The 27,711-nt window shown below is 39.4% G+C and overlaps 1 protein-coding gene across 1 annotated transcript; it reads right to left on the bottom strand.

Annotated features, from left to right (window-relative positions):
• Positions 1-338: 338 nt before the first annotated feature.
• LOC137290468 (3'-5' exoribonuclease HELZ2-like) lies at positions 339-27,316 on the bottom strand. The gene is made up of 22 exons (XM_067821418.1): positions 27,251-27,316; positions 26,504-26,535; positions 22,407-22,898; positions 21,505-21,693; positions 20,118-20,160; positions 18,590-18,744; positions 16,617-16,805; positions 16,427-16,463; positions 15,989-16,110; positions 15,593-15,742; positions 14,926-14,989; positions 11,128-14,710; positions 10,724-10,809; positions 10,335-10,490; positions 10,043-10,186; positions 9,482-9,726; positions 8,957-9,313; positions 6,437-6,676; positions 5,907-6,066; positions 5,038-5,205; positions 4,449-4,640; positions 339-2,773 (listed from the first exon to the last, which is right to left on the bottom strand). The coding sequence occupies exons 1-21, from the start codon at positions 27,285-27,287 to the stop codon at positions 4,456-4,458; spliced, it is 6,834 nt and encodes a 2,277-aa protein (XP_067677519.1). The 5' UTR covers positions 27,288-27,316; the 3' UTR covers positions 339-2,773; positions 4,449-4,455.
• Between the last annotated feature and the right edge of the window lie 395 nt (positions 27,317-27,711).

Raw genomic sequence — 27,711 nt, 5'->3', positions numbered from 1 at the left:
TGATCTGAAGTTCGACACCTCTTTACAGTTGGGGATTATGATGCGAGAGTCTGGTTCAAGGGAGACAACTGAGTTAAGACCTACTGTTGTCTGGTCACAAGGGGTAAGGTGCCTCAGTCTTATACAGTTGGTTCGAATGCAAGATTGGGCTGATGCAGGACAATAACTAGATATTGTACTTTACTAAGAAAGCACAGTCCCTGACACGACACATGTTATGGCATAGTGTAAAAGTGTATTATTGTCTAGGTTAATACGGCAGGAAACACTCCCTTCGCCTGCAAACAGTAGTCAAACAGTCCCTCAGCAGACAACAGATATGCAAGAAGAGAACAGGGGAGTATCACAGATGCAGATTTAAAACCATCACAGATACAGATTTAAAACCAGAAAAATAACTATTCATAACAATACATTATAATACGGGCTGCAAACCACCAGTCAGCCATACTAAGGATCACTGGGATTCACAGCAAACACACACACACGCACGCATGCACGAGCGCACACACACATGAGAATATAAAACAACCATATATCACATGGAATACATAATACATCTCTATGTACATAACAATAGAAACAAATTTAGTTCTAACATTTGTAATAACAAATTGAGGATATCACAGATTCATACTTTACATGCTAAATACAAACTATCTACATTGTACAAAATATACTGGACAAAAATAGTTAAGGATATATGTAATTTAAAATTATAAATAATGATCTACTTATTCATTGACACACTGATGAAATAAAATCATAAAAATAAATTATTCTTGACGTATTCTGTCCACTATAGTTTAAATGAATAAGTAAAGGTATTAACTATCAACACGACACTAATCATCTTGTCGGTTGCTTAAAGTGATAAATGTACGATAACCACCTTTCTCTTTCCACAATCATTAATTCTTGCCAAAAGCGATTCGGAAGCTCATCACTATCAGGCGATGGTACAGGGTGTTCGCGAAACACCCTGCATAAAGCATGTACACATAGATCTTTGGCTGTTTTAATATACAAAACAATGTGGTTAAACTATATAGACTTGCATCTACAATGAAATCATGAGCCTATTTACACAATTCTTGAATTTACATTAACAGTACATAACTTAACATCACACTATTCCACACGTGTAGAAGTAAGGGTGTTCACAATTTATATACTATATAGGAAAGAACAAGAATATAGAGTATATTCAGCATCTAGTCAAATTTACTTTTTACAGTGAAGAAAAAGATAAGAAGTTGGGTGTATCCTTTCATGATAAACAGAATAGTATGCCCCGGCTCTTCTGATATCAGCTCTATTGACTGGTGTTGATATATTTCATATCAAGAGACACTCGGGCGATATGCTCTATGAGGTTTACACATCCCCTGTCATATATATATAATACTTGACGAACATGACAACTGCTTGTGTTTTACACAAACATTACAAACATTCAATATCACAAAGGCCACAAGACTGTTTCCATAATACCAACAGGCATGTAAGAGTCAATTGTACAAAGAGTCCATTGTACGAGATGCCACCATGTCTCCTAAGAGAGTCAGTGATAATAAACACGCAACCCCATACTTATAGCTGTCATGGATATGAAAGACTTTTCCCACTAAATAGTAGTTAAATAGTGCATTTAGTGACATCGATATGACTTTTCCCACCAAATAGCAGTTAAATAGTGCACTTAGTGACATCGATATAAAAGACTTTTCCCACTGAATAGTACTTAAATAGTGCACTTAGTGACATCGATATGACTTTTCCCACTAAATAGTAGTTAAATAGTGCACTTAGTGACATCGATATAAAAGACTTTTCCCACTGAATAGTTGTTAAATAGTGCACTTAGTGACATCGACAAGTTTATGGGTGTGATTTATTTGCATTTTGTGTTCAACTGGATTTTCCCTGTATCCACATCTGGGTTAGCCTCTACATCGTGTACCGGGAAGGGAACGCGAATTCACATGACAAGTCTCATTTTGATGGCGTCTTTGTAACAACTTCCTTGTAGTAATAATCCAAGTGGGAAAGTCCACTTTTAGATATTAAATCCCACACAACAAATCTGTAATTATCCTTCGAGTGCCACTAGTGTACATGTAGATGTAGCATATTCCAATTCAGCTGGGAACCTACGAAGCTCTAGGACACAAGTAACATTGTATGTGTCATTGATCAATGTGTCATATCTGTAGCGTAAACTGGCAGGGAAAGAAAGTATACAACAACAAAATGAGAAAATAAACCTGACACCGTGACAAAGTCATCATTTGTGCCTAACCACACGGTAACGTGTGCATGCGTAATCACTATCGGACAACCCAAGTCCAAATACAAATTAAGCAACAAACACCATTTCCATAACATAAGGGATATCCACTGTACAATTCCGACGACACCGTGGGCAAATTAATCACTATCAGATAATACCTAATATAGATTCCATCATTGTAAACATTATAAGTGTACACTTAGAATTATTTTCATATGTTGATAAACATGATCAAATTATTGAAATATGGTATATATGCCAACTGTATATAGTAAGTGAGTTTGTTTTGTCTTTTAGCTGCATTCCAGGAAGATCACGGAGACTGATATCTGGTATGCACTTCAAACACTGTACATCTACAGTTTCTCTACATACAGCTGCAGATGACAAGGCTTCTGTGTGATGTAGGTCTATCCAGATGTATTTGAAACATGCTCTCGATGGTGCTGTGGGCCTTCTCACATAAGTTGACCTGTCCATCTGAAGTAGAGGTCATTACATGAGTTGGTCTTACTCATTTGGACATTCCCGGTGGCAACATTACGTCTGTCCAGATGACATTTCTTGATGGCAATATAACGTCTGTCCACGTGATAGTTTCCGATGGCATCGTAACGTCTGTCCACATGACATTTTCCGATGGCAACATTACGCTTGTCAACATGATATTTCTCGATGGCAACATAACGTCTGTGTAAGTGATATTTCCTGAATGGCAGTATAACGTCTGTTTACATGGCAACCTAAGGTCTGTTCAGCTGATACTTCACAATGGTAGCATAAAGTCTCTCCACAAGGTATTTCCCGGTGGCAACATAACGTCTGCCCAAATGATATTTCTCCATGGCAACGTTACGTTTGTCCACATGGTATTTCCCGGTGCCAACATAACTCTGCCCAAATGATATTTCTCCATGGCAACTTTACTTGTGTCCACATGGTATTTCTCGATGGCAACATAACGTCTGTCCAAATGATATTTGTAGATGGCAACACTACGTTTGCCAACATGGTATTTCCCAATGGCAACATAACGTCTGTCCACATGATATTTTCCGGGGGTAATTTCTGAATAATGCACCTACATAGGTGTTGATATGTATACACAGAAATCCCTTCCCCATAAAAACACACACTCTCTCACTTTCTCTCTCTCTCTCTCTCTCTCTCTTGGTATTTCCCAGAGGCAACATAACGTCTGTCCACGTGGCATTTCAAGCCTGCAATTTAACCGTTGGTACTGTCAATATGGCAGCTGATATTGATATAAAAGCACCGATACCATTTTGAAAACTAAAATGATGGAGCAATGTTTAACGTCGCTTTGAACAACATTCCTGTTCTCTGATGGTACGCCAGTTTATTGGAAGGTCATCCCGTTGTTGTTGTGACAAACCAAATGTCATTAAGATGGAACATTGAGATAACGCACTATAACGCACCAGATGATCCAGCCAATCAGCGTCACTGGTGACCACTGACTCAACCAACCAGACAACACATCCTTGTCAACAGCCTTGTCTTAATTTGTTCAGTTGATAATATTACACATCTGGGATATACAATAGAGCCTATCCGCGTGTTATGTTACTAGACTTTGTCTGTAGATTAACGCCACATTCAGCGATATTCTAGCTACATTGCGGAAGCAACGTCAAGGTAGCATACGTTTGATTCAAGGACCGATAGGTATACAGGCATTAGCTCATTAATTCACAGTTATCTCCCCTTAAACACAAACGCCGTTGCAAATGGTCTTTGCATAGAAAAACGTAACGAACATGATATATTTGCTATCAGGTCGCACAATGTAAGAAAAACGTCAGTTGTAGGGCGGTATACCACATAGATTAGGTCTGAAACAGTTTCCTTATTGATAAGATATGACTCATGTAAGCTTCCGTTGTATAAAGCGGTCTTATCACTAAGGTGATCAAAATGTTATGTATGTTATCGTATGCTTAACCTAGTCTTAGTGATAAGGTTGTTTTGCACAAGGACACTGGACCGTAATGGCAAAAATCATTTTCCATAATCATGAAAATGATAGTATTCATTTAAGCTTCGGATAGTAACTGAACAGATCCTTTTCTATAATCATGAAATATTATTCATTAAAGCTTTAAGATACCACTCCTGTAGTCACAATACGTACTTCTGCGTCAAACAGGTCTCGGCAGAACTCCTGCCATGCCAAGCTGTGGAGTCCCCCTGACTGGTCTCCGCCTTCTCAACACGGGAGGGGGAAAATCTGCTGCATCCTGTACGAAACAATTCTCCCCAGCTTCTCTGTACTTGCTTATCAGCTTCCCCCATATCGGATCACAGCGAAGCAGCTTGGAATTTCCTGAATAACACACACACACAGATCTTCACAAAAAAAAGTCCAAGGCACGTAACTCTCTTACATATTTTGGCTTAGGAAAATGTCACATATACAGGAGGTACAGATAAAATAAAGTTAAACTTCTCGGTTGCTAATTTATTATACATCGAAAAATTGATTTGTTTGTTGTTATTTTCAGCAATATGGCGGCGGTAAAACAATCCAGTGATAGGTACAAAATATATCTGGAATACAATGGCACGCATCATGTTCAAAGTCATCCACAGCCACATGTTCGACATATGTCGGTTGCTGAAGACCAGTTCAATTCTTCTTGTTTAACTGAAACAAATTGAATACCTTTCAAGTGAAATTCATCAAAATAAAGTTATTTTGGTCTTGTATAAGAATTCATTACCGATGATGATCAGTCCTTTCCTGGCCCGAGTGAGCGCCACGTTGATCTGGTTAGGATCTGTGATGAAGCCCAGGTTGTGTTTGCACCAGCCTCGTGTTGGGTTACTCTCTATCTTGTAATGGGGAAGCGACCGCACTGTGCTGAATATCACGTAGTCCCACTCACCCCCTGAGGAAGTAGGTGAGAGAAAGGAAATTGTAATGTGAAATATGATTCCCGTGGGTTTTCTTTTGTGTGTTTTTTTGTATGACACTGCTCAATAGCATAAGCATCGATCTATGCAACTGGGCTAGGATGACATGTGACGACCAAGTCAGTGAGTTTATCCCTTCAGTCGCCTCATGTTTGGACTGCAGAAGACCCAGATCTTCACGGGCCGTGAGGACTGTTGATTCAGCAATAAACATCTAAATGCAAGCGACCAAATCCTTTGTACATTCAAAAGTATTCTCTTGTAGTATCTATTGTAAACTTGATTGTGAAATGCCCCTGTGACTCTGAATAATTAATAAGGAGGCAGTCAGAAGATATCAGTCAGCGACTTCTGAACAATCTATCACACACATGCAAATATTTTCAGCCGAACGAAGCACAGTTGTAAATGGTAAAACGAAAAACAAAATAGAAAAATACCTTGGAATTCATTTTATCACTGACTTGGAAGTTTTCCTGTAATATTGTACACTATTTCTAACCCATTATCCAACAAAGCCACACATGACTGTAATACTATCTATTCTGAAAACTATAAGAAATGCAATTTTGAAAAATAAAATCTCATAAAAGCAAGCAATTTTTATGTCTTCTATTTAAACTTGACAAGAAAGTCAGAGTTGTGTTTCTATTGTTGTCAGTATAAATGAGCCTACCTTGACTAGCAACAACGGTCTCGACATTTAAATCAGGAAACGGACCACACTGATCCAGCTTCTCCCTGATGGCATGGCGCTGGGCATTGTACTGGGACATCACATTGATGTTTTTGGGTAGAATCCTCTCAGTCATCACAAGGTATAGGAACACGTCAACCTTAAACGTAACGGAAAAAATATATATTTATTGTTTCTGTTCTTTATATTAGAGTGAATGACTTTGATTTTACGCCTCGTTATTACTTCAGGGGACACCAGAAATGGACGCTGTGGGGTCTCGAACCCGGATGTACGGTCTGACAAGAGAACCCTTTACCCACTGGGCTACCCCACCATCCCTCTATATTAGACATAGCAAAAAGACATGATGAAATCTCATCAATCTCATCAATCTGGGCATGTGGGATACGATGATAAGTGTTAACCAAGACAGTTAGCCTGACCACAGGGTACTGTTAGTCGCTTCTTTTAAGAATTGGTTGCTGAAGATCAATTCTAACCTAGATCTTCACAGATCGGCTACTTACTACTTTGTCTACTTCTTTCATGTTAGACTTGGATTGCTCATTGCCCTCTTCTGTGGACACAGTCAGTGTCGTCTCTTCCCCCTCCACGTGGCAGAACACCTTGGGGTTGGTCTTCTCAGGCCAGATTGACAGTTCCTTCCCCGGGGCGATGTACCAACGTGCCTCATCGATGCGATGCGGGCCTGTCTCTAACCTTCCACTGTAGAACTGATTAGATGGGAACATGCATATCTTTGGATGCTGAAAAAGAAAATTACAAATTGTGTATTGTCGTTTAATGTGTATTTCATATGACTAAATTATCCAAACTTTACTCAAATAAAACAAACTTTAAAGGGGCACTGATGCGGAGCGTATAATGTTTCTCGCCAACGGTCAAATTACGGAACCAAACTGCAAATTGGTCAGCGTCCGCTCCTTCGACCGTGACGGACAAAGGAACTGGGCTCCTGTCCATATTAGCAGAATTTCTTCACCCAAAAGAGTCAGGAGGCCGGATGCCCATCATATGCCATTATTTAAAAATATCCATGGTATTCCTTGTCTGATCGTAACAAAATATCCCAGCAGTGTAGTTCTTTTCGGATGCTTGGATGGTATAGTTACTCAATTTGATCCTATTTCAGCGTTTTTAACCTCGATATTTAATCATGTTAAATGAAAATATGATGCTTGGATGGTATAGTTAGTCAATTTTATCCTGTTTCTCTGTTTTTAACCTCGATATTCAATCATGTTACATGAAAACATGATGTCTACAGGCACGTAGCAAGCCATTTGTTTCACTCCGGAAGATTGCAAAGCTTCATATTTAGGTAGTTTTGAGTGTTGGTTCAGCTGTGATAGCAAATATCATACGTAAATTTTGGTAGCTATGGTAGCTACAATGGTTTATTATTTATGATAATGAAAACACACAGTTGATTTATTTGAATTCGTAAACAATAAACGATGACTTTGCCTTTGGTAGAGAAATCTGAAAATTTTCTTACGTAAAAAAAACCCCTTATTTCACCTATTTACCAAAGTACACAGCAAATGCCTGTATGTATTACTTATGTAACGAAATTCCGTTGGTATCCTCAAAACAGTTTCGGCCCATAAGTGTTTTCAGGCTGCATGCGACACAGAGATTACATCTTCCTTGCTGTAACTCGCGTTTGATGGTGTAAACCTACACGTGTTATTTGTCATCATTCTCTGAATTCATAACAGGTGTAATTAGTAGTAACACCACTCAGGTTACTCAACAAAGGTTCCCATTAGGCATTTCTCCTGTCTGGAGTAAATACTCAACATTATAAATTAAGGTATGTAATGGCAAATTTATTGTATGTTATGTAATATGTGCATGTAAGTGATGCATGAGGGTTTATCAGCTGAGTTAAAAAAACAAACATCGATCAAAAGATTAACCGATAACACACTGATTGATTAATTACTTTTGTCAAAAGGTAGTATGTGTAGATGACTACACCCTGTCGTAAAGTGCGATTGTAAAAACAACATCCTCCCTTCAAAGAATTAACCACCCTTGCTTTGATTGATTGATTGCTCTTTATTGGTTAACTAAATTACTTAGAATAGCGGGCATCATACAATTAGTTGCCAGGTGTGCTATCTTGGGTGACCAGTGAGAGGTTTATCAGGTTCTCACCAACGAAAGACGTGAAACGATGTGTTGCTTTAGACAGTTGTGTAAGACACGCGACACAGAGCAGGATTATTTACCAGCTTCAGATGAATGGAATACGATTGCTTTTACGTGGATATCGATACATTCCTGAACAAGGTAGTAGCCTGACATTGTTGCTATAAAATTAGTCTGTTTTACATTCATTATTTGCATTTTGTTTTAATTTATTTGTTGTAGCATTCAGCAGAATCGATATGACAGAAAACACACACTAGATCGCGTATGTGTGTGAAATAGGATCCACATTGGCAATCTATACAATGTATAAATGTTGCTGTTATGTTAGAAATTTACTATGAGTATAAGCAGACCGTGTGTTCTTTTATTAATTTTCAAAATCATACAAATATTACAATAAACTAATTAGGGTTATGAGACAAAATATAGAGACGTACATTGGCTTCGGTATTTTTCCGTCCTAATAGTTTTTTACCATTTCTACCACTGGTAGATGATTAATCTTCAAAGTGTTTTATTTGTTTTCATAATACATTTGTAATGAAGTGAAAATGACTTCACCTCAGTTGATCTGTCTATAATTAAACTATCAGTTGCACATACGGACTGCGCAGCAGAGGTCACGAACCAGTCACGTATTCTGGGATATCATCCGGGTACTCACTGGAGAAAAACAATAACAAGGGTTTATTACACCAGTCCACGGAAATTGCTCCGCATCAGTGCCCCTTTAACTCTGACTGGTCTGTGTTTTTGTATGTTTTGACGTAGTTAGATTTGTACAATTCTGGTTTCAGCAGATATATATGCCATGGATATAGATATATGTTTGTTGCATTTATTTGGATGCACCATTAGTTCCTCACCATTCTGTACTGTGTGTTCAGGAAGGATGCCTCATCTTTGTATCTTTCAAACAAAGACTGGTCTAATCCCAACTCTGCAGCATGTGTAGATTTAACAATGGGCCTCAGCTGCTGGTGGTCTCCTATCAGCACCACCTGTTCTGCCTTGGTTGCAACAATCGGAATCATGCTCTGTGGTTCTGGGCACATGGCACTTTCGTCAATGATACACTGGAAAATCCTTGTTGGCTTTGTAAGCTTTGTGCTTCCAGAAACCCCGCATGTGCATAAGATCACGTCGCAGATTCTCAGTTCTTCTTCCTCGGCTTTTCCAACAAGATGATTATAGCGTCGTATTTCCTTCATGCAGATGTTCCTCTTAGAAACAAGATATACACGTATTAAAATAAATCAACAGATGAAATCTGTGTCTTACTATGTGTTCTATGGACTCGATTCAGAATGCATCAGTGGTGTATTACGTATTAGTATTAAGTGCTGTGCATATTACAGCTGCTGAAGTAATAATCATAAAAGAAATCATACTCCTTTGGGGTCTGCAGCAAACTTGGCATCATATTCCTTGATCTTCTCAGCGTATGGTTTTCCTTTCTGTCTGATGACAAAATGGAGCGTTATCTTCCTAAGGTCAGGATCAGATTTAAGGCCCCTTGTGCTTCTTTTTGAGATGAAGTCACGTTTTGGTATTGGAAAGTCTTGATTTTTTATTGTCTTCCCATACATCCGTAAAATCCTTGGACATTGATGCCCCAGCTTCTGCATGAGGTACTCTGGGAAACATTGCAAAAAGATTTTCTCAGTAGCAAATATAAAAAAAGGATACTGCAAACATATTGCCAAAGAAGAAGAAGCGGTTACCTCTTGTCATTTCAAGCCTTGCCTCAAATAAAGACGCACAGAGAAACCTGGACTTTCCATGACATACACATACATACTTACTTCCAAACAACTATTTAGTAGGATACTCTGTAAGAATAACCTTTAATAGTTGTATTATTAATGAAATGTTGCCATCAACGGTCAAATTCCAGCATCTCAAAGCAATTCCATTTACTAGCCGTTTAATGATAGAATGAAAACACCCACTGGCAACAAGGTCAACGGACTTGTTTGAAGGTCCACAGAAGAGGATTTGCTTCTGTTCCGTGTCATAACCCTTGCTGTGCATCTCCTTGTTGATTTTGTTGAACAAGTAGACCAGTTTCAACCCAGTGTATGTCTTTCCAGTGCCTTCAAGAAAAATAAATGATCAGGTAAATACTTCCAGGTTTCACAAAAATGGCAAATCTTACAAACGTCCCTCTTTTGAAGTAGCTTTTGCATCTGTTTTTGTGTTCCTACAAGTGGCAACCAAAGCACTGAAAAAATGTTCACGTACCCGGTGGACCCTGTATTAGACTGAAGGGTTCTCTCAAAGCCTTCACTATAGCTTTCCTCTGATTCTTGTTATTTGCTGGCATGTAGCCAGAACCACTCAGTTCTTCTTGCAGAATATCAGGTTGGATGTTCGTGCACATTTGAAGCCGAACCGCACCTATGATTGTGAGTGCAAAAAGTATTGTTCTGTATTCTGGTGATGAGTATTCACATCATGGTGTGTACTAAACATATCTGTCCTATTTATCTCTGGCGCTCCATCCTCTAAAGAAATGGCCAAAATGAATATTTGTATTGATATAATGAACATATGCATCATTTAAAGTTGTTTTTCTATCCTTAGTTTACGTATATAATATGGTATGCCAAGACAAATGCTAAAATGATTACTTAGAGGACTCCTCTTCAATTTCAGAGCAATGCTTGTAGCCAATTTGCTCTCCTCATTCAGTTCCCGCAGCATCTGTTCACATCGCCTGAAGTTTAGCAGCATTAATACTCATTAATTCAGCATTCAGTGACTCTACGGCTTACTAAATCCTAGCATATTAAAATATCTTTTGGAAATGTGTTGTATTAATGTCTTAAACATCATAATAGACAAAGAAGAATTATCATTATCTGTTAAAATAAAATACCTTTTACATTCATAGGTACGGCGTTAATTCTTACACCATCAACAGGTAACTGAACCCCTAAGTACTATCACAGCATCACCATTTATTATGGATACTAGCAGTGTTTGCTTTTCTACGGGTTTGTTGTACACATGTAATATGAAACTGACATTTTACCTGTCAACTTCAGTTTTGAAGATGATTTCAACAACTGCTGAAAAAGTTGTTCCCAGTATATTTTGAGGAGGGGGAATAGAGTTGGGCATCATCTGGAACGTTGCTAAGATCTGTCCAGCCTGATCATCTGGACTTTTCGTTTGATCTTCTTTTCTTCTGACCTTCTTTATCACAGCATGTCCTATCCACACAGACGAATCCTCAAATATGGTCCCATTCTTTTGGTACTCATTTGGAGTATATCGGATGCAAATGTATTCCAAAGATCCATGTTTAGGAATGTTATCAAATGGTGTCTCACCAGCTTTCACTTTTGGCAGTCTATCAAAAGTTTTCCCATCGATCTCAATTGTGCAGGCCTCACAAAATGTAGACTCCAAGGAGAAGCATCCAAGTATTAAATCTGCTAACCTCTCCAATCTCACACTAACATTTTGTAGGATGATCGATCCATCACTGCCAACGGCTCCAGTAGCTGACTCCATTTCTAAAAGAGGTAGCCACGTCCTTTGATAATCCTTTGTTGATGTGAATTCACAATTTCTGACGGATCTCTTGACATATTTGGCAAAGATGTCCACAGGATCATACCAATGACTGAGACACAAATTCAGGTTTTCGCACACCTGGAACATCTGCACATACGGTGTGAGGACACCTTGATGAGCAGTAGCATGCATCTGAACCTTCAAAATCTGACCTTGGGTAAAATTGAAACTGAATCTGCAGTGGTGGCTTATGTCCAATGTCTCGGAAGAGACAGCTTCTGCAACCTTTTGAACTCCTGATCCATTCAGGTGGCAACGCTCTCCTTTTCGTGTAAGGGTTTTTGCAAAACTACATATCTTCTGTGAATCCTCAAATACAGCTTTCAATAGTTTGGCAAAATCAGATAATTGAATGTGCACGGTATGCATGTTTGAGTCAATTGTCACTTCATCTGTTCCTCTTGGTGTTGGGTGTGATTGTGAGGCTTCCATATCCTGGTGGCTGCTTGGCTTCACTAACTTGTAAATTCTCTTGTTCCAGGACCCACGTACAATCATCTTATTCAAGCCATCGGACCGTAATTCCTCAGGTCTTCGGCAGAAATCCAGCAGTTTAAATTCCAGTGCCTTGCTTCTTCTAGACATCTTTTTCAATGATGGTATACATAGTGTGACCTGACTATCACACACAGTATCAACAACAGCGTCGAACACTGTTGGAGCTGTGGCCAACTGTTCAGCCTGCTGGACACCAACAGAGGCTCTGCCAAAACGTTTTTGTCTCTTGCTTGCTTCGGTGAGTTCTATGCAAAGCGTGGTCATTTCTTCCAGAGAGTACGGAGATGTATTCCGTTGTTCAAGAAGAGCATGCATCAGACGATGGTTGATCAAATCAACGTACCTTCTTATAGGCGATGTAAAGTGAGTGTAGGGCTGGATATTTAGGGAGAAGTGCTGCAGATCATTTCCTGTTCCATTCCCAGAACATTTGTACACAGCAGACTCCATAATGTCAAGCCAGTGACTCGCAGCAAGACATTGTAAGGGGTGCATTTGATCACAACAAAGAAGGCCTTGCGCAGACTTTAGATCTTTTCCCCTGACTGCTTCAAGTATTTGTCCCCAGACATCTCTTTGAACAGGGATGTACCGTTTTCTATGTTCTGTTGAAGTCTCACATTGTTTGTCAACACTGACTACTGTCTTGTCTAGGATGGATTTGCCCTGTAGTGCAACAAGTAAATCCGTGATATGCTGCTCGTCTTCAATCCATTTCTCCACCTCTTCTTCAGGTGGAGGATCCTGACACCGAAGAGGAACACATGTTCTGTAACGTTCCATCAAAGATGACGCTACAAATCGATTAGCCTTTATCATGAATTCTTCAACTAGTGCGTGTGCTTCCACAGAGGTGAGGAGCGTCTGAAAATCAACAAACCTTGGATCCTCAAATGGCACAGTAAAGCGAGAATTCTTCAAACGTTTGGAACGAATTTTCTGAGACAGTCTGTGGAGCTGTTTGATACAGTCTTTGAGATGGTCAGTGCACTCAACATCATCATCCTTTCCATCTATAACCAGCTGTGCCTCCTCATATGAAAACTTGCAACAAGATCGAATGATGTGTTTCTTGACAATAGGTTTTTCAACATCCACTCCATCACTGTCAACAACAAATAACACGGACAGGACTCGTCTGTCTTTGTTTGGCAATAAGCTCAGTTTATCTTCGCTAAGTGGTTCTGGCAGCATAGTGTGACTTCTCCAGTTTGACGACAGGTAAAAAGTTGTAGATCTCTTCTGAGCCTCCTGGTCCACAGGATCACCCTTCTTGACAACAGCGGCAACATCAGCAATGTGGACACCAACCACAAAGTTTTCTCCTGCTTTCCATATACTGAGCGCATCGTCTAGATCTCTGGCCTGTGGAGGGTCAATAGTAAATACACTTTGTTTTCGCAAATCATCATACCCTTTGAAAGACAGTTGGTCTTCCTGTAACAATTCCTCTACATGTGTAACTGTTCCCTTTGTGTAGTAGGTTGGAACATTGTACTGTTGCTTCAAGACATTGAGACCAGAAGCGTAGTCCCCTCCACAATCTAGAACCCTGAGAACAGCACCTTTTGGATATGTGTACTGAGGATTCCAATTGAGGAACACAACCAGGAACACATATTGACCTCTTTTATTCGGCAAAATGTCGAAATGTCTATCAAACTCAAGTTTTCTCCTCTGGTCGATTTTGTAGATATCAATTCTGTATTTATGTTCTGCGTGGTTTTGTTTTGTTCTTCCATTCCAGATATAGATTTTTGGAACACTTCTGCACAACGGATGCATCACATCCACCTCCTTTGGATTATTGCTGCAAGCAAGCAACGGAAAGTCCACATCTTGAAATTTGCTGCTAAGAGTGCCAACAACATTTCCAAAGACAGTGTCACTATTGTCATTTTCTTTGTTCAGGATTTCAACCACAACTTCATCATTGTTAAACGTTTGGCCGCATTTTCCACGTCCATGTATCTCTATTTTGTGATTCTTCTGTCCAGGATCCAAAACTTTACATGTAGCTCTATGAGGACCATCCAGTTCAATGCGACATCTCTTGAACTTCTCAGGATTGTTCGTCAGTAGATATTGTAGTTGAGCCTTGTCCTTAATTTGGTGATATCGCCTAGTCTTCAAAGTAGTCTTAGGAACAAAATCGATTTCTAACCCTTCTCCAGCAACAAGTTCATCTTGCCTTCCCCCTTTAGCGTACAGTTCCTGACTTTCTTCAAACCATGTTTTCCTCCCTCCCTCGTCTTGGGCATCTTCTTTATGAACTTCTTTTTTGTCTTCTTCTTCTTCAGATTCAGACCAGTCAAAGGATGCCTCTGACCTGGCCACTAACCCATAGTCATCGTCTTCACTGAGCTCTTCCCATGGATCAACCTCTATTAAAACTTCCTCGTGGTATCGTTGGGCTGTATATGGACGGTATACCTGTGTTTGTGCTGGCATTGCCTGCTGGATAGCCCTAAGAGTCACGTCTGAGCGGGGGGTCTTGTCTTGTGCAACATTTTGAGATGACCTTGTTTTAGGTATGGCTGGAAAGATATTTGATGGTACATATATTTACTTATACAATTAGCATCAAGCATTTCTTTCCCACTGAACTGAAATATGATCGACATTGGATCATACAGCAATACTGCGCCCTGCAATGCTAAACACGGCTTATATAGATAAATTGTATGGATGGTTACTGGATTTAAAAAAATATACAATTAGTGATGAGTAACAAGAATAACAACCAATTTACCTTTTGTTTTGCATTTTGTTTTCTTGTGTTCAGCCTTCACTTTCTCTGCCTTTTCTCGCTGTGACTACAAAAAGAAGAAAAATGTTCATCAACAGTAGATGTACACATCTTCCAAACAACCATAAAAGGGTAGCAGGATAAAAGGATTTATCATGAATAAAGCCCGGAATTACGTCTGGTGCTATAATTTTATTTTGGTAACAATTTTAGTTTTTTTAGTTTGATCAATTTTGTCGAGCATTTTCTCAGGCACTATTTTTTAAAAAATATCTTACCAGCATTACCAACATCACCCCAGACAAGAGTGTCAAATATCCGACCTCCATACTGGTCATAAAATAATACCGATAAATAATACTTCTGATAATACTCACATATATATATATATGAGTGAGAGAGTTTAGTTTTCCGCGGCTTTTAGCAATATTGGAGCAATATCACTATGGGGACAGTAGAAATTGGCGTCTAATACACATTAGTCACAGTTTCCTGATGCCTTTCAAACGGTCTGTTTGGCATGTTATCAACATAATCCGCACGATTAAGAACAGAATGCAACAAATATCTAAAACCGAATACCACGAATACCTAAATAGCTATATGATTTACTGTGAGTGAGTGAGTGTGGTTTTACGCCGCATTTATATTATATTTTATACAGTCCTACCTTCAGTGCGTTGTGCAAAACGTTTTGACCTTGGAGCCATTCGGGGTTTGCTTCGGATTTAGCATGATGCTGTGAACCGATTTGGTTCTCATGACGCAAGGAATCTAGATGCCTCTGAAGCCGGCTTTTCTCATCCCGCAAAGTACTCGGCTGTAAATATATAATAATTATGTTTACTGAAGTGTTATCGTGTCAAACTGATAAATGCTGGGTAGGTCTAACAACAACCTGAGAAAAGACACACCAAAAGGAAAAATCCTGAACAATAAACCTATAGATGACATAAAGTGTGAGATTTCTTCAAGGATATAATTTGTAGAATGTCAAAAAGGTATTGCTACAGTTAAAAGACATGCTACATTGATATTCTGTGACGATATGAAACTTGATCTTTACACAGGATGAAAGCGCCAGCTCTGCACATTGAACTGCCAGCCTCAAGTTCCCACTTTTGTGACAGCACTTTGACCAAACGTCCATGGCCTCAGTGTCGTCCATCTTGAAATATACCTCTGCAGCTGCAACAGATAATGCCTTCTAATTGGTTCATCATGTAAAAAAAAATGTTTGCAATGATAAATATTGTATGGACTTCAGAAAAATAATTGGCCTGTGGCATCTTCTCTCTCAGAGAATCTAATTTGTACCCTGACTTCCAATCCCGTTAATCGCCTCTTACGACAAGCAAACCTACAGTAGTCTTCTAAAACGCGGATAAAGGTGGATTGACGCTACAGTAGTAAGAGAGGTAATATTCTGTATGAGAACGTGGTGAATAATTAATTACTCATGCCTCAGTTATATGAAGGTCAGACACGTCTCTGTTACACATACCCACTTTTGCCAACTTCCCAGCAGCTACAAAGAGCCCCTGTAAGATAAATGGGTACTAAGTAACAATTACTTAGATTGTAAAGGCTTAAGTAGTCATAATTAAGGCAATTTATCTTTCAAGCAACACTATAAAGTATTATGACATATAGGAATGTTTATATATCCTAGCAAGGCTTGTTCTTAAAATCACCTTTTCATAAGCACATTTGGCCATCAAAAGGATCAAATGTTTGGTCTTGTCGATGAAGTTGTTCTTGTGAAGTCTCATCCTGCAGTATGCTTGGAACACGTGGAGAGAGGTGAGGTAACACACCCCGGGGTTTTCCTGGTAGGCTTCCTTTGCCATAAGACGTAACTCTAGCAGCAGCTGAAGCAGCTCCTGCACAGACGACAATTGGGAGGATGCATGAATGTCTCAAAATACACGGCGGTTGCTGTGTCAGTAAGAGTTGATGTGTGCGTGAGTGTATGAGACAGAGAAAATCCATGTTCGTCTTGGTTTGAACTTTGTCTGTGATTACGTATGTAAATTATTGGGTGAAAAAACAAAACAAAACATACAATGTTTAAGTTCCAGCACATTTAATGAAGCCAGCATTCGGAACAATACAACAACAGCGTCTATGGGAAACACACAGATAAAGAGGGCATGTCATGGAACGGACAAAGGGTTGGGAATTGCATAGTTCACAGATACAACGAGAGTCGGTCATGGAATGTGTCAGTCATTCCAAGTCTTTGGCCACGCATACACATCCTCAGTAACGAGTGTGACCCCTTCTAGCAAGAAGCAAATACACGCTCAGACTCGCCGTCTCATCGATGTCATTCGGAATTCTGTTCTACTTGAGAGCGTCTGTCGGTTCGCTAGGGGTCGTAGTCGTCTTCTCACCTGGTGATTCAGGTGATGCCACAAGTCGTCTAAGGGATTTCAGCCCGGCGAGCGTGCCAGCCATGGAAGAACTTAGATGATATTCTGGGCGTAGGTTCTGGGCAATGGGGCTGGCGTTGTCATGCTGCAGACGTGAGCTCTGTTATTGCTGGCGACGAAATAGTATTACCACGGGTTGAAGAATGTCAGCTCTGTATCTCTGAGCGTTCAAGTTTAAACGCATTACGACCAGTCATGTACGTTGATTCCCACCAACACCATCACACCGCATCCTCCAAAAGGATGCACTTCTTGAAAGCAGTCCGTCGCTAGTCTTTCTCTCCTGCAACGTAATGCTCGTGCCCGGCTATCATTATGGAATATGGTGAATCGACTTTCTTCTATACAAACCACTCGCTGTCTTCATGTAAAAAAAATCGTACTGGCCAGCGGCGTATAATCCTTGCCCACTGTAACCTACGACGACGGTGTTCCTGTGTCAATGTCATTCCACGCAGAGGACGTCGAGTTCTGATACCTGATGCATGTAGACGTCGTAGCACGGTAAGTCGACAGATGACATGTCCTAGAGCCGCTGAGATCGTTTCCGTTGCCGTGATGACCGGGTTGCGCAGACGAAGAGATGCGCAGAAGATTGATTGTGGCTTGTCTTGCGTGCTACCAGTCTACCTGTAACGCTGGAACAGCCTGGTCATAGCCACACGTGTACGGTTCGGGCCCCTTGCAATATGGCTGTTGTTGGTTTTCTGTCAACTGAGGTGTATGGCCACTGATCTGCTGCCTTTTATATCTGTTCTCGACAAGCATTTTGCAAAGTCTCCGAGATGCATGTTTCGCCATTTTTCGCAAATTTGCTTGCTCACACACAGCAAACATGCTGCGTTTGTGCGCATGATCAGTCAGTGTGTGGGCGAACCGTTTCTGTCTAAAGGGATTTTACAAACTTCGACAACTTTGTCAAAAATTCTAAATAAGAAGTGTTTACTTTCTTTCGCCCATGAGTTTATTTCTGTGACGAGGTTCTGATCACCAATATACAATTTAATTTTCAGGCTGATGAAGGTTTGATGGATTCGTATTATCCTTTAATAGAAAGTGCTTTATTAGGATTCTTTTTGAATGGTTTTAATACCAACAGAATGTAGAAATGTTGTGTCCATCTGCTATTGGTATACTTTGTCGCAGAAGTTCTGCACATTATACAAACAAACGTAGTTATTTAAACAGCTAAATGAACTAGGTTATAAAATGTAAGAAACAAATATATTTACCGTGTAGCGTTCTGCAGTAAAGTGTGTGTTATGAAACACTGCTTTCCACAGGGAAGTTTCTATCTTCTCGAATTCTTCTGACAACTTCACCTGAACATTGTTGTCCTCTGGGTCTTCAGTCATGTACACTTCATGTTCCCCAGTCAAAATCAAGGCTGCAACAATCAGAAACGCACCTACCATTATTTAAAAAGTTCGGCCTTACAAGAGATTGTTCCTAAGAAATATCTTTTCTTCTAATTCTTTCCAAAAATAACTACAAATACTTTATCAAAACAATTTATATAACTGGAATATATTGACTACAATATTCTTTCATAATGCATTACCAGTACAGATCCCATGTACAGTAAACCTGATTTTCTTCATATTATAAGCTTGAAATGTGTCTTTCTTTCAGTAATGACTGTTTTCCATCGACATGCATGTAAATGTTTTGTTTCAGCCATGATTATATACGAATGCAATCGCCCTTTATTGTATATTTTTCATTTGTTTATCATTTCATTTACAAAGCTAACAACAAATCAGACTCATCAAACACACCAAGAAAAGAAAACAGTGAATTTTATATCTGTTGTGTCAATGCAGTAAACAAGCAATGTGAAAAGGAGCACGTGGGGAAGTCACAATTTAATCAAATGATTATTCCGTCTGAAATAATTTTAGACTGCACTACGTTCTCCTTATGATTTCAGAATATAAGATAACAATAATGTGAAGTTATTGAAATCATCAAACCGCAACCACAATATAAAGCTTAGCAATCTACTGGGCTTGCACGAAAAACAAATGGCTTGCTACGCGCCTGACAGTCGAAGTTTCATTTACCTTAGCAAAGACACACATAGACGGAGTGTGTGTTCTTTCTTGCGTGCGCGTGTGTGAGTGCGTCTGTGTGTGCGTGTGCGTGTGCGTGCGTGTGTGTGTGTGTGTGTGGAATGTGTCTGGAATGGGTAGTTACACTTATGCGTTTTGTGTGTTGCGAATAAGAAAACGTTATTTTATGAAAAAACAGGATTTCTAATTATCTAGAGTTCACTGCCAACATTATCATGACAGAATAATCTCTACGTTACAAACACTGTAAGCATTATTTTGGCCAGTTTTATCCAGCTGAATTATTGTTGCGTTATTCCCTTCTATCTTTTGATAGTATTGTGAAACATTTAAATTTATTTTTACAATTTAATTTATCCAGAGCGCTGACATCCATATATACATTTATGTAGTGTATAGCTTAAAAGCACCTGCGAAAATAGTGATCGGGTCACTTAGATGTTTTGAAAGATATACACTTCAAATTGTTCGACGGGAGGGATTCACACTACTGAGAAAAGGTTGGGGGAAAGACTCATCAATTTTACATTTAAGATTTAACAAAATTCAGGACAAAAAACACCCCCATCTCTGGATCCGTCTGTGTATGGTGCTAGGGTTTGGTAATTCCAGCAGAATTAGTTTCTTTAAGTAAATGCGCATGAGTTCTGCTTAGTTCATCAGGGAGGCAGACGTCATTCTCACTTACCATGGTACATAAATCGCAGACCATTCAGAACTTGACTGCACCTCTGTAATAATGCCATGAAAATATACGTTTGTTTTATCAGTATCAGTAAATAATTATAAGAAGGCGAAGCAAAAGACAAGAATTTTCAAGCCACTCAGTACAGTCCATAATAATTAGAGGTTTATGAATCACGAAAGAGTGGGCGTCTCCTCTCTTGTCGGTACACCCGTCACAAAACATGAAAACCTATGGTACAAATCTAACTAATGACAACAGTTTTTGTCACCGAGTCAAATTTGGAAATTTTGCATATCAGTGTTATGAAACTATGTTTTGCACATCAGTGTTATGAAACTATGTTTTGCACATCTGTGTTATGAAACTATTTGCATGTTTGGAAATGTTGGCACCAAAGTCTTGAGCTCAGTGATGGGGGACTGCCGGATACCACTAGGAAGTAACATAGCACCCCTTTTCACACAAATTGGTGTCTCAGGTTATTAACAGATCTCAGTATGAAATATTTAAGGGACTGTTACAGGTCGTTTATTTTCTTGTTCAGGTAGGTAAATCAGTAGAAAGAGATTGCCTATTTGACCATTGTAAAATGGCATCAGATGTACCTGAAGCCTAATTCCGGACCACACTTCCGTGTTTGGTTTCATTTGGAACATACAACCCGATTCCTGTTTAGTAGAACACGATCACCAGAGATAGTGTTCATGGTGAAACCTACTTCCTGCCTAAATATCATGTAGCCAAATTACCCAAGGACGTTATCAGTGAAGGCGGCTACAATACTGTCTTCTCAGCGATGAATATGAATTGGAATTGGAGTGAGTGAGTTCAGTTTAACGCAATATTTCTGTTATATGACGGCATGGCAATTGGAGACTGGATCAAGACACGATGTTGAAAACCCGCAAATGCTTCGATTATATTAGACTGCTCGTGATAATATCAATTAAATCTGCTTGTTTCAAATACTCTTATAAAAAGTCCGTTATTGATCATTTTCAAAACTACTGATGAGATAGGGATTTGCCATTACACTGGCCAATTGATTTATGGTATTTTGTACTTATGTGCCATTGTTAACAAATATTATTGTTTTAATACATTTGTTAACTTCATGCATGGTCCGTCCTAGACACTACTGGGTTTGAAAAAACAACAACTTTGCAGTATGATATATTTTGCAGGCGATATTCAAGAAAGCATTAATGAAAGAAAGAATGTCCGCATTTTAACACAATGGAAACATATCATTAAAAAAAATACGACACTATACATACATGCGACCACCTATGCTTGCTTTCCTTTACAATAGTGGGGCTCGAAGCCCAGATGATCCCGATATACTAAAATACACCACTTGTCTTTTGAGGAAATGAAACATACATACCTCTAGTATGAAGAGTCTATTGAGTCGTGCACATACGAGCTGGCTGAATCTAGCCGTGGTATCATCTGTTCGAGCTGCTGCTGACATAATGCTCGTCGCCTCTTTCTTAAATTTACCCGCAGTATGTTCATCAAAGCTCCCATCGCGGACACACTTAATAGCTTCTTGAAGAACCATATCTAGGTCAGTCTCAAAGAAAATAGAAAGTACGTTAATACACCAATTCTGTATAGTCTTTGATTCATTCTTACAGGGTGGAATACCTGTACTAGCAGTTGAGACGAGAGAACGACCCAGGAATTTTCTTTCAGCAAACGTCAGTGGTAACAATTGTTTCTCAGTTGCATTTTAGAAGATAGTGGTATAGAGACTTAACTTTATGGATGATCAACTTCTGTATTTTAACTATGGCGAAGTTTCGATATAGATTCTTACACCGTTTTCAAGCAAATGGTTTATATGTATATGCAGTGTGTGGACATCATATGTACCCTGGACACTCAGCCTATGCCAATACCACCTCTATCGTGATTGCTATTATGACAGATCTAATACTCTGCCTTTTTAAAGTTAGCTTATTTTACAGAAGTTAATTACATGCCATTTGTTTGTTGCTCGTTGGTTTTACACTGAGTCCTTTCACGGACAAGTTGTCAGTTACAGTGTAGCTTCAGACTGGAACTCCAAAGCACCATTGCATTAGTGAATAGAGCCGTCATACTTTTCTAATTTTACAATTAGGAAATGATAACATGTCACATGAGAGATGTGTGCGTGTGCGTGAGTGCGTGCGTGCGTGCGTGCGTGCGTTCGTGTGTGTGTGTGTGTGTGTGTGTGTGTGTGTGTGTGTGTTCACATAGCTGTAATAGATGGAAACAAAAGTTGTAATAATTGCCTCTCACCTGCACTTTAAAATGACTTCCTCCCAATGAGACCGCACCTGATTCGAGCAGAGACGCCATGGAAGTTGGAGAATGGATCGATGAGGTTGCAGACTGAACCCTCTCAAAAGGTAAGCCTATAGGTGCCCGGAGCGGCTGGGACTGACGTGGAGGACTCATCACAGGTAACAACATCCGTATGGGTGGGGGTGGGAGTACCGCTAGAGGGGGTGGTGGGTAGGGAATCACTGGTAAGGCTGTGGGTGGTCGGCTACGCGAAGTGGAAAGTGGCCCTGGTTGATTTTGAGGGTGTGTTAAAGATGCCGTTTCAGGTTGTTGATTCTGTTGATGCTGAAACGTTGTAGACATATTTTGAGAGGAGGTAGATGAGGTTGGACGGGGTTCAGGCGCTGCTGCATTGTTGGAGATGTCAGCTTGCCCCTCGTGGCGATCATAGATGACCTCTACATGGTCGGAATCTCCATGCCGCTGGTCAGCCTCTGGATCTGACTGCTACAACAGGCAAATATCCTTTAAGTGTTAGTGGCAGACGTGAACTCTCGGTATCAGTGAGTGAGTAAATAAGAGAGACCGAGAGTTTCTACCTCGCCTAGGGGTCTAGTCATCTCAAAGGCGTCACAATTTGCTATGTATAGTTTCGTCAATACGGCCCGCGAGAAGGCTGTGTTCGAGACACTGTTCATCCTTTGTATGTTGCTATGTTTGCCAGCGACGTACTCCCCATGCTGTTGAGTTGTACCAAACACTGTAAATATCTGAGACCTACATAACTTCATGGTGATGACGAAAGCACGGTCAATGACCCATCAATATATCTATAGGATGACTCCCTGAGTGACCACACATTGAAGATCGCGTCCGGGTAACCCACAAGGCGCAGTGATCATCCCGTAAAATAGAAGGACAAGTGCGTCATCTCTGTTATACACTTTTAGTTCTATTTTGTGTCCACCTCTTCAAAAATAAGTAGAAGTTTCAACCGTAGTACAAAAATAAACCTCCATATCAAAGAGTATTACAGTTTGCAGTTGTGGATTCTGTTGGGTAGAACAGTAGTGATCACTTGATCAGATAATTGACAATGTCCGTAAACCTAACCACCAGACTTCAGTTATCTTCATTTCATACAACCATGACCTGTTGTATCAGGAGCGTGCTTGTAATCGCATTGATGTTACTTCATGCGTACAAACAGCAGTAAATGAGATCAGTCCATTGTTTTGCCGCTGCTCGGATATCACAAATTTACAAAGGATGCTCGATGGTGTGTCGGTCCGGGAAAGCTAAAGTCTTCCCTATTCTCGGAAGAGCTAAAAGTCAGTTTGTGACAGATAGTCCGTCCATAGCTAAAATGAATAATTGGTAAGAAAACATCTAGATTAGCGTGTCTAATAGTGAGTGGTCAGTGCTGTTTCCTGGCCATACATTACACACGTTGCTGTTATACCTTAGATTACTGAAACCTGTTCATATATTCCACAGATATGTATAAACACCACTAGAAGTGCAAGACGTTATAAGTGTATTACAATAGATAAAAGAAGTGAAGGGAAGCTACAGCTTGTGTAAAAGTTAAAATTGTTACATGAGGGCGCTCTGTGATTATCAAAAAATGCTATATGAGGGCGCTCTGTTATTATGGCAAACGCATGTTATCAAAATGGCGAACGCACAAGCGTGAGAAATGTTGAAATGAAGATACAGATTATTTAGAATTGAAATCTATGAGTTTAAAACTAATACACGAGTTTACAAATGTTATATAAGGGTGCTCGGTGATATTTCATCATCAAAATGGCGAACGCACAAATGTGAGAAATGTTGAAATGAAGCTACAGCGTATGTGAAATTTAAATCTATGAGTTTTGGAAATGTTATGAAAGGTTGCGCGGTGATTTTTCATTATGAAAATGACGAACGCAAAAGTGAGAGGTACGTTTACTGAGTCTGTGAGAAGCGGCCAGTATCTCTTCTATTATCAGTACAAGTTTTGGTGCAAGAGAAATCGTGGAGAAAAGGTGTATTCGTCCAGCGAAAACAGTCCAAAATAGAACTTTCCATCAAAAGGATCGGAGCCATATTGCTCTGTCCCACCCAAGAAGAGATGATACAAGAATATCGACCACATCATGTCATGTCATTCTTCTGCAGTAACTGACAGTCAGGCAGCCAGTCAATCAAACAGACAATCGCTGTGATACCCAAATAAAAGAAACATGCTTCATAATTAAAGAAAGGAACACTGAGATTCTTTCTATTACTTATCAACTTATTTATTGTCATATCTCTGTTAAATACGTTTAATTTTTACTGTCATTGTGGTAGTAAATAAAGACACGAATTTCTGTGTTTTTCGCGTGTAATACGAGTGCTGGGGGCGCTTAACCCAACGTTCACAGCAGCGTGATCAGCCCTTTGAAAGGTACATAGTTTGGGGGGAGTTTTCGTTCACTTTTAGCTTTCACGGGCCATGGGCCCAAGAGGGTGACTTCCCTGGAACATGACATTAATTTAGGTGTTAACAAAAGACAGTCAGTCTCCATGGTCACAAGTGTGCTGATCTACCTTCAGATGTAAGCAATCAACTTTCTACATGGCGTTGTTGCGACTAGAAAAATCGTATTATTCATACATTCTTCAATGTGAATGTAATTATTATAACCTCCTAGTTATTCCACTGTCCTTTGTCCATTCAATGTGAATGTAATTATTATAACCTCCTAGTTATTCCACTGTCCTTTGTCCATTCAATGTGAATGTAATTATTATAACCTCCTAGTTATTCCACTGTCCTTTGTCCATTCAATGTGAATGTAATTATTATTACCTCTTAGTTATTCCACTGTCCTTTGTCCATTCAATGTGAATTTAAATATTATAACCTCATAGTTATTCCACTGTCCTTTGTCCATTCAGTGTGAATGTAATTATTATAACCTCCTAGTTATTCCACTGTCCTTTGTCCATTCAATGTGAATGTAATTATTATAACCTCCTAGTTATTCCACTGTCCTTTGTCCATTCAATGTGAATGTAATTATTATAACCTCCTAGTTATTCCACTGTCCTTTGTCCATTCAATGTGAATGTAATTATTATAACCTCCTAGTTATTCCACTGTCCTTTGTCCATTCAATGTGAATGTAATTATTATAACCTCCTAGTTATTCCACTGTCCTTTGTCCATTCAATGTGAATGTAATTATTATAACCTCCTAGTTATTCCACTGTCCTTTGTCCATTCAATGTGAATGTAATTATTATTACCTCTTAGTTATTCCACTGTCCTTTGTCCATTCAGTGTGAATTTAAATATTATAACCTCATAGTTATTCCGCTGTCCTTTGTCCATTCAGTGTGAATGTAATTATTATAACCTCCTAGTTATTCCACTGTCCTTTGTCCATTCAATGTGAATGTAATTATTATAACCTCCTAGTTATTCCACTGTCCTTTGTCCATTCAATGTGAATGTAATTATTATAACCTCCTAGTTATTCCACTGTCCTTTGTCCATTCAATGTGAATGTAATTATTATTACCTCTTAGTTATTCCACTGTCCTTTGTCCATTCAATGTGAATGTAATTATTATTACCTTCTAGTTCTTCCACTGTCCTTTGTCCATTCAATGTGAATTTAATTATTATAACCTCCTAGTTATTCCACTGTCCTTTGTCGAAAGGTGTTTACATAATATATGTTTGTTTTTATCACGATATAAATTTCATACGTCGATGCTATTTGACACTCTAACACCCTGACGGTGTTATCGCATGGACAGATCCCATATCGTATGACATGCAGTTTAATAGCACATAACAAAGAGCTTCATAATTCAACGGATAACTTGTGATCGTTGTCACGCGACGAGCTAGGAATCCAAAACCGACATTATATCTTCGTATTTTATTACTCTGCTTGTTTACGTTTACTTGAACCCATTTTTGTCTGGCTTATTGGATTACAATGTCTTGCTGTTAGGCGTTAGCAGGGTGTTGGTGTTTGACTGTTTGACTCAAGTAGAACGGAAGTAATATGGTAAAACGTTGCTTGTTAGATCTGCAGTGTTATGACAAGATAAAAAATATACCTTACCTGCATATCCTCATCTGAACGTCTGACCAGACCTATAAAAATAGGAACAATATGCAAGAGTTTCATTCGACGATGTTGACTTAGGAAAAATTAACACATCCGATTTCGATTCTGATATGTTTCTATGGATCACTTTGACAAAGTCAGATCGATCGATCGAGACAGAGAGAGAGAGAGAGAGCCATCACAAAGACGGACGCAGGTCTTTACACTCATGCGGAATACTGTTCTTCTATCTCATGAAACCTGAGAATGTTTTAATAGATCATTTACGGTACTGACGAGATTAGCACTGAAGTAAGGTTATCCATTCAGGAGTAGCAGTGGCAGTATCAAACGTTGAATACCTGCACCTTAGTGATCATGAGAAACGTCACAGTTGCGTTACCAGCAAAGAACTAACGTTTAAAATGGTACTCAAGTTACATATTCTATATCATTATCAGTAATGTATAATATTGTTAATGCAGGATAAAATAGTGTATATTACCGTTTGACACCCTGACCGGTATTAACAAGAGCCGAAACAACAGATGGCTACATCCGAGATTCAGGGTAGGTTCAGGTGTGAAAAGGTAGAGTCACCTTATATACAATCATTGTAATCTTTCCGGGAACTGCATTCGTAGAGTGAGTACGACAAAACGAAAGTAAAATGTCCATTGGTTATAGATTGACATCAAAATCTATATAGGCTCCCTGTCAAAATTAATTATGATCGTGACACATGTGTCGGTTATAACTTACCACGAGCATACCGAAATGCTCTACGAGCTAACTCCATGTTATCTCACCTGAATGATCGATATGAATTATCAACGTTGTAACAGCTGATTGGTGTTAATTTCAGGTATGCGTTTCTTGAGTGACGTCACTCAGAAGCGTGATCACGTGGTGTTAATTTCAGGTATGCGTTTCTTGAGTGACGTCACTCAGAAGCGTGATCACGTGGTTCCGGTTTCTGAGAAATGACTGACTGTGCAGGTACTACGAAATGAACACTCGACATGTGTGATATGGTCGACGGTGTCCTATCACTTAGCCAGATTCTGTCAACACTAGTCTCTCACTTATGGTGGGATTTGAAACTGGCCCGTCCTTACTTCGCCTACACCTTATCTCGCCTACAATAAAAATCACCCCTATTAGAAGAATGGTATAGCCCACATTTAGAGAAGAGAGATAACTCAAATAGACCTATTCAAATA

Source organism: Haliotis asinina, chromosome 7 (genome assembly GCF_037392515.1).
Source record: "Haliotis asinina isolate JCU_RB_2024 chromosome 7, JCU_Hal_asi_v2, whole genome shotgun sequence".
In the NCBI taxonomy this organism is placed as follows: domain Eukaryota; kingdom Metazoa; phylum Mollusca; class Gastropoda; order Lepetellida; family Haliotidae; genus Haliotis; species Haliotis asinina.
Note: the sequence above shows the minus strand (reverse complement) of the source record. Positions and strands in the feature narration are given on the sequence as shown.